This window comes from Helianthus annuus, chromosome 6, assembly GCF_002127325.2.
Source record: "Helianthus annuus cultivar XRQ/B chromosome 6, HanXRQr2.0-SUNRISE, whole genome shotgun sequence".
NCBI lineage: Eukaryota > Viridiplantae > Streptophyta > Magnoliopsida > Asterales > Asteraceae > Helianthus > Helianthus annuus.
The window spans coordinates 14,035,622-14,049,106 of NC_035438.2; the positions used below are offsets into that span (position 1 = coordinate 14,035,622).

General features: G+C 37.6%; 2 protein-coding genes and 1 pseudogene across 2 annotated transcripts; 2 read left to right on the forward strand and 1 right to left on the reverse strand.

Moving 5' to 3' along the window:
• Positions 1-210: 210 nt before the first annotated feature.
• On the forward strand, positions 211-2,731 carry LOC110864803 (putative GDP-L-fucose synthase 2). Its single transcript, XM_022113951.2, has 3 exons — positions 211-420; positions 892-932; positions 1,535-2,731. The coding sequence occupies exons 2-3, from the start codon at positions 914-916 to the stop codon at positions 2,470-2,472; spliced, it is 957 nt and encodes a 318-aa protein (XP_021969643.1). The 5' UTR covers positions 211-420; positions 892-913; the 3' UTR covers positions 2,473-2,731.
• A 2,862-nt stretch (positions 2,732-5,593) lies between these two features.
• LOC110864804 lies at positions 5,594-8,105 on the forward strand (annotated as a pseudogene).
• A 607-nt stretch (positions 8,106-8,712) lies between these two features.
• On the reverse strand, positions 8,713-13,376 carry LOC110864801 (probable polygalacturonase). Its single transcript, XM_022113950.2, has 6 exons — positions 13,221-13,376; positions 12,443-12,784; positions 10,635-10,755; positions 10,357-10,531; positions 9,680-9,750; positions 8,713-9,593 (listed from the first exon to the last, which is right to left on the reverse strand). The coding sequence occupies exons 1-6, from the start codon at positions 13,260-13,262 to the stop codon at positions 8,890-8,892; spliced, it is 1,455 nt and encodes a 484-aa protein (XP_021969642.1). The 5' UTR covers positions 13,263-13,376; the 3' UTR covers positions 8,713-8,889.
• Positions 13,377-13,485: the final 109 nt, after the last annotated feature.

Consider the following 13,485-nt stretch of genomic DNA (forward strand, 5'->3'; position numbering starts at 1 on the left):
TTAACTAGAAAGGCAATTCGACCAATGACTGAATCGCCCTTCTCGTTAACAGAAATAATAGATGAAGTTAACCCAATGAACTAAAATGGCAACAGTAAAACTTTTTTAGAACCACAAATGAAAAACTAAACTGCTAAAAAGGACCAAAACACTACTTGAAAAAGAAAGTAAAGTAGTCTAAAGAGAATGGAGAAAGAGACTAAATAGAATGAAAATAGGTTAGAAAGTAGAGGGGTAGAAATGTAAATAGTGGTGCCAAGTAAAATAGTGCCACAAAGATCAAATCTCCTTCTGGTGTCGGTGATCAATCTGGAGTGAACCCATAAACAAACAAACAACATCGAAGATCTGTTCCAACTTAGGGTTCCCACTTCAGTTAACTCGAAGCCATCTCGTTCTCCGAACTTCACTCTAGATTTGGTAATATACCTTTACAATTTCAACATCCATACAATACAATAGTATTCTTATGCCATCTGGAGATGGCTTTTCAGTAGATTCATAGGGTTGTTTAATTGTATTGTTCTACTGAACCCTTCATTTGAGGGGTTTTTTTTTTTTTTTTTTTTTTTTTTTTTTTTTTTTTTTTTTTTTTTGCAATCTTGCAAGCATGAATTTTGTTAATTTGCTAATGGAATGGAAATTGATATGAAATCTTGGTCTGTATTATGTTCTGCGACTTGACCCGACTCGGACCGAAAATTCTAGTTTATGCTTGTGAAAATTTAGCTTTGATTTGAAGATTGTGGTAACCAGTGTTGTAATTTTGTTAGTAATTCAAATCAGTATGTGCTGCTGTGATATGCATACAAGTAGCAGCGCCATTTGATTTGCATAACTATCTGTTGAGTCGATCGGGTAAATGCTGATTTGGTTTCATCATTTGTTCAGGTTCCTTCTTTCAGATTGCAAAATGACAGTCACTGATACTGGTATGTGTGTGTAGGGATGCAAACGACCCGAACGAACACGAACAAGACCTTGTTCGTGTTCGTTTGGTAAGAAATATGTGTGTTCACGAACTGTTCATGAACACTTACCGAACAGGATTTTATGTTTGTGTTCTTTTGTTAAGGAAATGAACTTGCTCGTGTTCGTTTGTGTTTGTTTGTTCATTAACACAAATGGAAACAAACGAACACAAACAAGCGTTTATGAAGAAATTATATAATACACTGACACTTATTAAATATTTTATTTGTTGGAGTTTTGAAGTATTTAAATAAAATATAAAAATAAAAATAAAAACACTAATGAACTGTCAAGCACAAACAAACACGTTACCGAACGTTCACGAACATAAATGAACGAATGCGACCTTTGTTCATGTTCGTTCATTTAACTAAACGAACGAAATTTCTTGTTCATGTTCGTTTGTTTAATAAACGAATAAACACAAACGAACTTTGCCGCCGAACGGTTCACGAACTGTTCGCCGAACGTTTGGTTCGTTTGCAGCCCTATATGTGTGTATATATTTCTGTCTCTTTTTCCATCTAGATTACTATCTGCTTAACAATTTTCATTATGTTAGCTGCCCCCAAACTGGACAAATCTGCCAAGATCTTCGTGGCGGGCCATCGCGGATTGGTTGGGTCTGCCGTCGTCCGCCGCTTGCGCACCCTCGGCTACACCAACCTCATTCTCCGCTCGCACTCCGAGCTAGACCTCACCAACCAGTCTGCCGTCAAAACCTTCTTTTCCATCGAAAAACCCCAATACGTGATCCTTGCTGCCGCCAAAGTCGGCGGGATCCACGCCAACAACACCTACCCTGCCGACTTTATCACCATCAACCTTCAAATCCAAACCAACGTCATCGACTCCGCCTATCGTTACGGTGTCAAGAAGCTCTTGTTTCTCGGCTCTTCTTGCATCTACCCTAAACACGCCCCCCAACCCATACCCGAATCAGCTCTGTTAACCGGCCCGTTGGAGCCCACCAACGAATGGTACGCGGTCGCCAAAATCGCTGGCATTAAGATGTGCCAAGCGTATAGGCTTCAATACAAGTGGGACGCGATATCCGCAATGCCCACCAACTTGTACGGTCCTAACGACAACTTCCACCCCGAGAATTCACACGTTTTGCCAGCGTTGATGAGGAGGTTTCACGAGGCCAAAGTTTCCGGTGCGAAGGAAGTAGTGGTGTGGGGTACAGGGTCACCGCTGCGTGAGTTTTTACACGTCGATGATCTGGCGGATGCGGTCGTGTTTCTGTTGGAAAACTATTCGGATTTGGGACACGTGAATGTGGGAAGTGGGAAGGAGGTATCGATCAAGGAACTTGCGGAACTGGTGAAAGAGGTTGTCGGGTTTGAGGGAGAACTTGTTTGGGACAGTTCGAAGCCGGATGGAACTCCGAGGAAGCTTATGGATAGCTCAACGCTTGCGAAATTGGGTTGGGAACCGAAGATTTCGCTTAGGGATGGCCTTGTTGGCACTTACAAATGGTATGTTACGACGCAATAAGATAAGACAAGTGCACGAGGCATCCATGTGTTACCGACGCAATAAGATAAGCTTCTTTTTGTGTCGAAGATTACTATTTACATCGCTCGTCTTCTGTTGTATCATTGTTATTTACTCCTACTCTTGAGGATCTATACTATATTGGTGATAGTGGAATAATCAAGCTATTCTCTTTTTGATGTTTTTTTTTGGATTGTGATTGACTAAGAATATTGGTCTTGTTTATTAATATGTGATGTGCTTTAAAATCCTACTACCATACTGGTATTACCCTGTTGCTAGTAATTTGTTATTTGGGTTGATATAAAAAATTATGTTATTTAAGTGTTTCTTTTTTTACAATTTATGAATGTACAAAGTGGTGTTCTAAACCTTGATTATTGACTAAAAAAGGTACCAGAATCACCACTGAACTATGTTTAGATGACATACATAGTGATAATGTGTTGATTGAGAAAAAAATTATAAATTATTGACCCAAAATTTGTCAAAATATTTTTGTTCAAAAAGTTTTATAGTTATCATAAAGATAAAAGGTACCAGAATCACCACTGAACTATGTTTAGATGACATACATAGTGATCAATGTGTTGGCTTTTAAACAACTGTACAAGTGTTAACTGGGTCAAAGTGTTGGATATTGGAAAAAAAGTTAAAAGTGGAGTGTGTTTATTTCATCAAAATCTCTTTCAAATACAAAATTATTTACTAATTTTGCATGTTAGATAAATGATACATTTTCTATGTTATGTTACCCAACAACTAGCCAAAGCTCCTTATATCCCATGTAATCATTTTACAAGGAATGATGTGCTTTTAAGTACTGTACATAATTAAGCTTTTTAATCAAGTTTTGGTTATACATCTCATCATTGATCTTGTATACAAGTTCTATACAGTGGAAACCAACAGTGGTGTGTGTGTGTGGGGGGGGGGGGGGGTTAGTGCACGGTCCTCCCAACTGCCGGAGTGATCCCACTCCGGGAGCCGCTACCCGACCAAGCTAGGTCCGCGGTGAATTCCCCTTGCCGAGTTCTTACCCTGGGCGACATATGCCACTCCCAAGACTCGAACCCGGTATCTCTGGGAAGAGGTGGGTGTCGGTGGCCAACTGGGCTACCCCAATTGGTTATGTCGAAAATTTAACACAGTGGCTAGCTCAAAAATTTAAGGGTATCCCAAATAAACCGAAAAAAATAAAATTTAGGATCAGGGTATCCTTTATATAAAAAAAATTAGGGTAAGTTACACTTTTCGTCCTTTATGTTTGTACCAGATTTCAATGGATAACCTTTAACTTAAATAATTACAATCACAGTCCTTTTTATGTAAAACTCATTACACTATACGTCCTTTAGCCCTAACAAAGTTAAAATTTTCAGTTAAGTATCACATGTGCTTTGTACATGAGGGTAAATTGATAATTTTACTTATTTATTTATTAAAAGTAAAAATTAAACATTAAAATCAGATTTAAAACAAAACCCTCTCCCTTTCTTTTTTTTTTTTTTTTTGAACACTTTTTCTCTTCACCTCACTTTCCTCTTCTCCTTGACTTCTCTTCTAGTTCAATTTAAATCACAGGATCCTATCACCACTGTCAACCATTACAACACCACCATTGTCTCCCTCCTCTCTCACCACCACCACCGGTAGGTTCTGAGGCCGAACAACTCTCTGGCGTCAGCGAGGCACTCGGGCAACCACCGACCACCGTCACAATGTTGCCACCGCCATCGCCACCGCCTAAACCACTGCTATATTCCCATCACCTACCCTACCCTTTCTTTCTCAAACCATCGCACCACCCCCACCACCATCAGATCCACCAGATCTTACTTCGAATCTGCTGAGATTTTGAGGTATCTATTGCATCCACTAGAACATCAAGATCGAGGGGGTTATTGGGGTTCAAGATTCATGAAGAATGTTCTTGAATGTTCTTCCTTGTACATCGTGCAAAGATACCTGTACTTCATTTATTAAGTTTGGTCTGTAACAAATTAGATTTAGTTTTGTTTGGCACATGAATAATAGCATATATTTAAAGATTATCACATAGATTCAATTGTTGTGTTTTGGCACATGAAAAGTTACCAGATTTGAGGGATTATTGGGGTTCACCATTCAATCATGAATATTTCCTTTTTAAACATTACCACATGTATATCCTTCACCATTCTCTATTGCTCATCACCAATCCATCTCCAGCTACCAGCTAAGATTTTAAAAACGGTTTTGTTATGCTTTAACTGTGGCAGCGACATTGTGGGGGTGGTGGTTGCCGGATGATTGTGATGGAGAAAAACTAGAGAGAGAGATAGGGATTTATCATACTTAACTGGAAAATTACCAATTTACCCTCATGTGCAAGACACATGTTATATTTAACTGAAAATTTTAATTTGATTAGGGCTAAAGGACGTAGAGTGTAGGGGTGTAAACAAGCCCAAAGGCTCGAGAGCTACTCGTTATCGGCTCGGTTAAAAGCTCGAACGAGCCGAGCTTTAACGAGCCCGAGCCCGAGCTTGAGCCTGAAATAGAGCTCGTTTAGTTATCGAGCCCGAGCTCGAGCCTGGAATACAAAGCTCATTTAGGCTCGCGAGCCTAAACGAGCCCAAACAACATTTTATTTTTTATATATAATATAATAATAATGATGATAATAACATTGGCGAGCCGAGCTCGAGCCGAGCTTTGGCTCGTTTAAGCGATATTGAAGCGAGATCAAGCCGAGCTTTTAACTCGTTTGAGGTTGTTCTCAAAATAGCTCAAGTCGAGTCGAGCCGAGCTCGAGCTTTGGATTTTACTCGCGAGCCGAGCTCGAGCTCAAATAAGTAGGCTCGAACCGAGCCGAGTTCGAGCCCAGTCGAGCTCGGAATCGACTCGGCTCGTTTACACCCCTAGTAGAGTGTAATGAGTTTTACATAAAAAGGACTGTGATTGTAATTATTTAAGTTAAAGGCTATCCATTGAAATCCGGTACAAAGATAAAGGACGAAAAGTGTAATTTACCCAAAAAATTAGGATAAGGGATATCCTTTATATAGATAACCGAAAAAAAAAATTAAAAGTTTTACACTACGTAGACGGAGTTAAGAAATAGCCTGTACTACTACCCTTGCTTTTACACTACCTCCGCCCCGATGGATAGTGAAGTATTTATCTATTTTAGTGGATCTTGGTATTCCCCTGTATGTTTACACTAGCAAGAGCTTTAATAACAACACCACCTAGGGTTGTAACTTGTAAACGAATCAAACAAACCGGTTTCGTTCGTTTGGAAATGAATGTTGAAAAGTCAAAGGACATATGGTTTGATCAAATACAGTTGGAAAGTTGCAGCAGCATTCTTTTTCTTTTTGAAATGTCAATCATCTCATCGTTACTTTCTTCTGTAAACTATCTATGGACTCCAACAACAACACTGCTACTACAGGAAATGGAACCATTACTACACGCACAGTGGCCGTTACGTTCAGTACAATGTATACGGTAACCTTTTCGAAGTTTCTTGAAAGTACGTTCCTCCCATCCGTCCTGTTGGCAGGCAGGGGAGCTTACGGTATCGTCTGGTAGGTGGTAACAAATCAAACTCTGTTTTGCTGCTGCTGCTGGATCGTCTTTTTGTTTCTATATACTCTGTGTTTTATTAGATTGTTGCGAGTACTGTTGAAGATCTGGAATTACTCAATACTTTTCAGTTGGTAGAGTAACCGTTTCTGTTACCTCTCCTTTGATGTAACTGCTATCATAAATGGTTTCAATTGACTTTGAATGATAAAAGTAAAACCACTACGATAGGGGCACTTTCTATGTGTAGTTTTCTAAATTTGGCAGGTTTGCCAATTTTTGAAATTACTGAATTGATTCAATCAAAGATTCATGCGTTTTATACTAAAAAAGAAAGTTGCTGAAATTTGACGAAATTGGGGGGAAATGTTGGTTGGCAAAATTGGAGCCCTAAATCAATGACAGCTGGGCCGAACCACCTACTGTTGTTTGCCACAAGATCTGGCTCGTCGAGATCTTTTTGTTCACTACTTGTGGGCCCCGTAACTCCAACCGTAGTTACTCATGTTTAAAGTTTGAGCCCTTTCTGCCATGCTTCCCCTTTGTCAAGTTGGTCAGTTTTTGGACCCGCTCCTCATTACAATTTGATCTCACAATGATCACTGTCGGGTTGGGCCCCACTCTACCTTTTTTTAACGGCAAACTAACATATTCCTAAATACTCCAGATACTTAAGTATTTATATGATTAACCCTTTAATACGCGCTATGCAGTATTTTCTTTACCAGATACTTAGAGGACTCAAGTATGTTCATTCTGCAAACGTATTGCATCGTGATCTAAAACCTAGCAACTTGCTTCTGAATGCTAATTGTGACCTAAAAGTTGCGGATTTTGGACTTGCAAGAACGACGTCTGAAACGGATTTCATGACCGAATATGTTGTCACTCGATGGTACCGGGCCCCGGAATTGCTCTTGAATTGTTCAGAGTACACAGCAGCTATTGACATCTGGTCAGTCGGTTGCATTCTTGGTGAAATTTTGACCCGACAACCCTTGTTCCCGGGTAAAGATTATGTTCATCAACTTAGACTTATAACTGAGGTAATAGTCTTTTACACCTTTATTTAAAAAAATTGTTTGGATGTGCGTAGGGCTGCAAACGAACCGGACGAACATGAGCAAGACCTTGTTCGCTCATGAACACTTACTGAATAAGATTCTGTGTTCGTGTTGTTTGTCAAAGAAATGAACGCATCGTGTTCGTTTGTTAATGAACACAAACTAATGTTTATGAACACTAATGGAAACAAACGAACACAAACAAGCGTTCATGAAGTATAATAAGCTGATACTTATTAAACAAATATAAAAACTAAATGCATACAAACAAACATAAACGAACACATTCAAGAACACAAATGAACGTACGCGGCCTCTGTTCATGTTCATTCATTCAACTAAACGATCGTGTTAGTTCATTTATTAAACGAACACAAACGAACTTCCCGCCGAACGGTTCACCAACTGTTTGCTGAACGTTCGGTTCGTATGCAACCCTAGATGTGCGCTTTCAACTTAATGAATCAGAACTAGAAATAAGATAAGAAGTTGGTTAAAGTTAGGGGTAATTAGGAAAATTTACAGATACTCCTTGCTGGTCTCTCCTAGTTAAATATAAGGAGAAAATCATGACCAAAACCGGTTAACATTTCATGTGTCCCATGATATTATTGTAATGGAAATATAATTGGGGACTTATTATACTAAAAGGTGGTATGTAGATGTGAAGGAGTTTGACCATCTCTTTCACATGTTTTTAATAGCTGATAGGCTCGCCAGATGATGCGAGTCTTGGATTTCTGAGAAGCGATAATGCGCGAAGATACGTTAAGACAACTTCCGCAGTATCCAAAGCAACAATTCTCTGCTAGATTCCCGGAAAATCTCCGGGAGACTTGGATTTGCAAGAAAAGATGCTTGTTTTTGACCCAAATAGGCGTATTACAGGTATAATGTTGATTATTAAAACACGTAAAATTGATTATTATGATGTGAAGTCGTAATAATCGCTTTAGAAACACATCCAAACATCACATATATACAATTTCAACCATCCATGATTCTTTTCTTGAATTTTGCCATTTTGGTTTTTGCGGTTGATGAGGCTCTTCGTCACCCATACTTAGCACCCCTTCATGATATCAACGAGGAGCCCGTTTGCCCGAGCCCGTTCAGTTTTGACTTTGAGCAGCCGTCTTGCACTGAGGAGAATATCAAAGAGCTCATTTGGAAGGAGTTGGTAGTATTCAATCCCGACCCGTAAGGAATACATGCATAGTTGTTATAAAGAGTTAATTACTGTTTTCGTCCATGTGGTTTGTCAAAAATCACCGTTTCAGTCCATTAGTTTAAAAATTGCGATTTTAGTCCTTGTGGTTTCACTTTCGTAAACATTTCAGTCCCTGTGGTTTCACTTTCGTAACCATTTCAATCCATTCATTATGTTAGTACATGGACTGAAATGGTTACGAGGTGAACTGAAATGGTTACGAAAGTGAAACCACAGGGAGTGAAATCGCAATTTTTAAACTAATGGACTGAAATAGTAATTTTTGACAAACCACAGGGACGAAAACAGTAATTAACTCTGTTATAAATATATAAATACGTGTACATGATCCTAGAGTCACCGTACTTTATATCCTATAAATGTTCTCTCGAGTTTGTTCGTACCAAATTCTTGTTCGATAAAAGAAACGGCAACCGTACAAGATACAAAGCATCTTTATAATTTTCCTGATTTTGACAACCAACTATAATCTAGTCGCGAAATGAACACCAGACGCGACTTTAAAATGCATCAAACGAAATACAAGTATATAAACACCAACTCCAAGAATTAGCTCATAACATAAGAACACTTCTTGAGCTCAATATTCTCTATGTCTAGTTTTTCTTGCGGAAAAGTGCACATTTCAATCTTCTCTGGCCCTTGGTCCGGCAACAAGTCACAAGGCTTCGGAACCACACCACTAGTCACCCCTTCGACATCACTACATGTCCACGGGACCTTTTTAGCCTTGACCCGCATACCAATGGTCGCGTTCGATATACAAATCCCGGTAAAAGTATCCCCGGATATTCCCTCCAGTCGAGCCGCCATTGTAACATTTTCCGCCACTATGTCCCTATAGTTTATGTTCTGGATTACGGGAATTGCTTTTGGGTCCCAGTGAGTGTCAGCGTGGGACCCATAGTTTCCCGTGATCCAGAACACCCATTTCATGGTATGAAGTGTCATGCCTTTTACGAAAATGTCCTTGACAAATCCGCCACGCCCCACTCCTGTTTTTATCCGGACCGCTGATTCGGTGTTGATGGCGACGATATCCTCCGCCCTCACGTCCTGAATCCCGCCTGACATTTCACTTCCCAGTGCAATGGCTGCACTGTAAGGGGAGATGCATGTCAGGCGTTTGATGATCAAGTGTTGTGTCGGCATACCGTATGATATCCCGTACTCATCCCAACCGCTCTTAACCGCCACACAATCGTCCCCAGAGACGATATAAGAGTCCTCTATCCTCGTGTTTGAGCAAGAGTCTGTTGAACATGAAATGTATAAAGATTACTGAAAGTGCTATTGAATGATGATATGGAGATGCAAAATAACTGAGGTTAAGACTAACCTGGGTTAATTCCATCAGTGTTTGGAGACTGAATTGGAGCCAAAATTGTAATTCCTTGTAAAAGAATGTTGCTGCATTACAACAATTATATAAGACCTTTGGTTTTCAGAAAAAAAAAAAAAAGCCATTTTAGGAAATCCCGACAAACATAACGCGTATACAAGGTTAGGGATGTCCACGGTCCAGTTCATCTGGTTTGACGAAAATCTAGTCCGGACTACTAACTATGGTTTTTTAAAAAGAAAAAAAAAACAAATCTAACCGGTCGGGTTGGTTGGTTTGACTGTTGTGAACCAATTATTTTTTAAGAATAGTGGGGAACCTATGCGTTTTAGCAGAGTCGACAATATACAACATCGTACTCGTTTTCCATTGTTTATCAATTGTCTTGGGTTTTTGTTAGGTTCTGAATTAGTTAAAAGAATTAGTAATAACATGGATGATAATGTACTTATTAAAGAATAAAATTACGTCATAAATACCAAAATTATTAAATGCCAACAATGTCCCTAGTAGGTTTCTTGAAATTAAGTGAATTGACAATTTTACCCTAAAGAGTTCTATTATAAGGTAGTATAAATACATAACTTCATATTCCTAAATTGGGCAAATAAATAATAAATGTGTACGGTTTGATCAGTTTCAACAGTTTATGAAACGTGTAGAACAATCATTACCTGCTATAAACGGGATGAACATTCCAAGACGGAGAATTTAGGAATGTAACATTCGAGACTTGAATGGTATCCGAATACAAGATCTCAAACAGGTATGGCCGAGTGTACTTTAACTTTTTCCCATGGAATTTTTGCCACCAAAGTAAACCTTGGCCGTTGATCGTGCCATTCTCACCTAATCCAATGGTCAAGATTAGATTTCGACGATTCAAAAAATGTACTTTTATTAAAAAAAAATAAAGAAAATTAAACATTCATGTCTAGTTTGGTAAATTTACCTGTAATGATGACGTCAGTGAGATTGGTGCCAAATATGAGGCTAATGTACCTTCCCCCTGCTGCATCTCTCCCGTGACCATATGATGGCAGAGGGTCAATCACTGGCCATGTGTTTATGTCCTGTAATCATAGATTTTTACAAAATTATGCACGTGTATTTTACGATTTGATAATGTAAATCAGTGGCCAAAATTTGTTGACTCGGTTCATAAATACACTAGTGTTCACTTTAGAACCTCACCCAGTTTGTTAGTGTATAAGTTATTCTAACAACACCGATTATTGTTCACTTTTAATCATTCTTCTGAAAACCGGACCAGACTAGTCAGATTGATCGATTAAATTGTAAGTGTTGATGCCACTAGTTTAAGTGGGGTGTTAATATTCTCACACATCTTCACTCTGTCTCTCTCTATATACATAGAGAGAGAGATAGAGTGAAAAGAGTATGGGAATAAGATTTTAAGTATAAGCTGACTAATAAAACACAAATGAATTAAGCGGTTTTGAGTGAACCATATTAAAACAATAAATGTGGAACAATGACGGTGAAAACGGCCTATGCTTTGCCCTTCCCTTTTCTAGCTGAGGTCGTTAAGACTGGTCCAATCGGTTGTACCAGTAAGCCGTTTAAGCAAATGCTTAGTTTTCGTTCTGGTTTTAGAAACATTGCGTTTAAAGTTACATTTATAATCCCGATTTTATATTTTAAAGTTACGCTTATAATCCGGATTTTATATTTATTTTTTATATTCTCAATAAAAACTACCTTTTAGGATTAAACGTCTCTAAAATATTTAGTTATGATCACAGTTTTATACTTTATTTATAGTATAAAATTTTGGAATAAGGACAAATGTATATCACATGTTTGAAACAAGCCAAAAGTTCTTATATCAAAAGCAATTCTACCTTTTTATTGGTGTGTGTACTTTTGTTTGTTTTGGAAGATGAATCTAATCCGTGTATTGCCATATGTTTCTGATCATGATTATTTTTAGGGTGCTAAATATTATTATTTCAATTGTATATGCAATTATGCAAACTCAGTTTTTTTAATCAAATTTGAATTTATGATTTTCAAACAGATTGGTCACCATTATTCGAATTCGAATTATACATGTATCTTTAGTTTTTTTCAATATAAAAGTATGTATTTATAAAAAAAGTATGTAGTTTTATTACAAGTATCTACTATGTATATTTATTTTCATCTAGTTTTATAGAGAAAATGTAAAATACAATATTCCTTAACGTACGAGCGTACGCGATGAAATTACGCACGTTGTAAAACTCAAAACCTAATCACGCACGTTGAAAAACAATAATCACGAATGTTGGAAAACTGTAATTATGTTTTTTCAACATGCGTGATTATGGTTTTTCAACATGAGTGATTAGGGTTTTAAGTTTTACAACGTGCTTAATTTCATCGCGTACGCCCGTATGTTAAGGAATATCGTACGTTAACATTCCCTTCGTTTTATAAACAGATTGGTCACCATTATTCGAATTTGAATTTTAATTCGATTTTGGTTCTAGATGGACACCCTAATTATTTTACACTCTTCTTTTGACTTAAAAAATTCAAACTACCAGTTTCCAATCTCCACATTAACACAAATATATTCATTCTGGTGATAGGTAAATTCCTAATAAAAATTGTACCTATAAAATTACAAATACACAAACAACTAACATTATATACACCAAAACTAGAGTAATTGTAAAATAAAAAAAAATAATAATAAAAAAAATAAATAATAATAATAATAAAATAAAAGTTTGACTAAAAAAAGTCAAATACCTGTGAAGCAAGGATGGTGGCATCTTTGTGAAGAAAGAGTGTAAAATGGCTTGTGAGATTGAAGCTGCCGGTCAACCATTGACCAGCCGGCACATAGAGCTGAGCCCCGCCGTCTGAGCCGTATTGGCTCAAAGTATTAACGGCTTCCTGAAAGGCCCGTGTATTTAGTGTTTTGCCATCTCCAACCCCTCCAAAATCTGTTATTGATGCACTATGACTCCTGCAGTTTATTGCTGTGTACTCTAATGACCCCTCTATAAATTTTACATTCCTACCCTCAACTTGGGTCATACTTCCGACCACCGTCGCCACCACCACAAATAACCATATCATATCTCTCATCTGTAAAAAAAAGTTGGAAATGCTAACGCGGGTAAAATTGTTGTTTTTACGGTGATATAATAAAGCAAAGACTTTGGGCCCTTGAATTCTAAGAGATAATATATAATGTAGCTAATTTGGGCTTTGGGATTGTTGACGGTAAGGTTTCTCGGGTTATGGTTTATAATTATGCATACACACAGATAGTATAAGAATCATACCAACAAAAGCAAAATAATTATTTTGTTTTATGAAAAGGATCTCAACTTTATTATCCGCTTTGGACCCCCAAAAAGGTTAAGTTGGCGTTGGCTATGGTTTACAAGTGTGGGCGATATTTACTTTAAAAAATATGTAAAAATAACCATATAACTCATATTAATGATATATAATATTTACAATGATTTTGAATTTAAATGTATTATATTTGGAAATGTTAAGGTAGAAATGAACTTACTTGAATATGTGGAATGGTTTTGGTGTTGTAGCAACACTGCATTGTAGGTTTGAAGAAGAATAATGTGTTTGGTGAGGTGTTGGAAAAACATGAACTCTTTTGTGGGTATTTATAGGACCAAAAAGACTTAACTTCGTGAACATACAATCATCAAATAATTATTTTCTAGTTTTTAGATTAGTATTGTTGAGATCTCTTACACTTATCACTTATGTTCTTTTCAGTGACGGCTTTGATGGTCTGCGGGGAGAATCTTCGCATAAGG

Excerpts from the sequence above, each read along its gene's own strand:
- LOC110864801 (XM_022113950.2), bottom strand. The coding sequence starts at position 13,262 with ATGCAGTGTTGCTACAACACCAAAACCATTCCACATATTCAA. Across the intron at positions 10,756-12,442 it reads CCACCATCCTTGCTTCACAG|GACATAAACACATGGCCAGT; the intron begins GTATTTGACTTT and ends CTATGATTACAG. Across the intron at positions 9,751-10,356 it reads GTTCATCCCGTTTATAGCAG|CAACATTCTTTTACAAGGAA; the intron begins GTAATGATTGTT and ends GTTGTAATGCAG.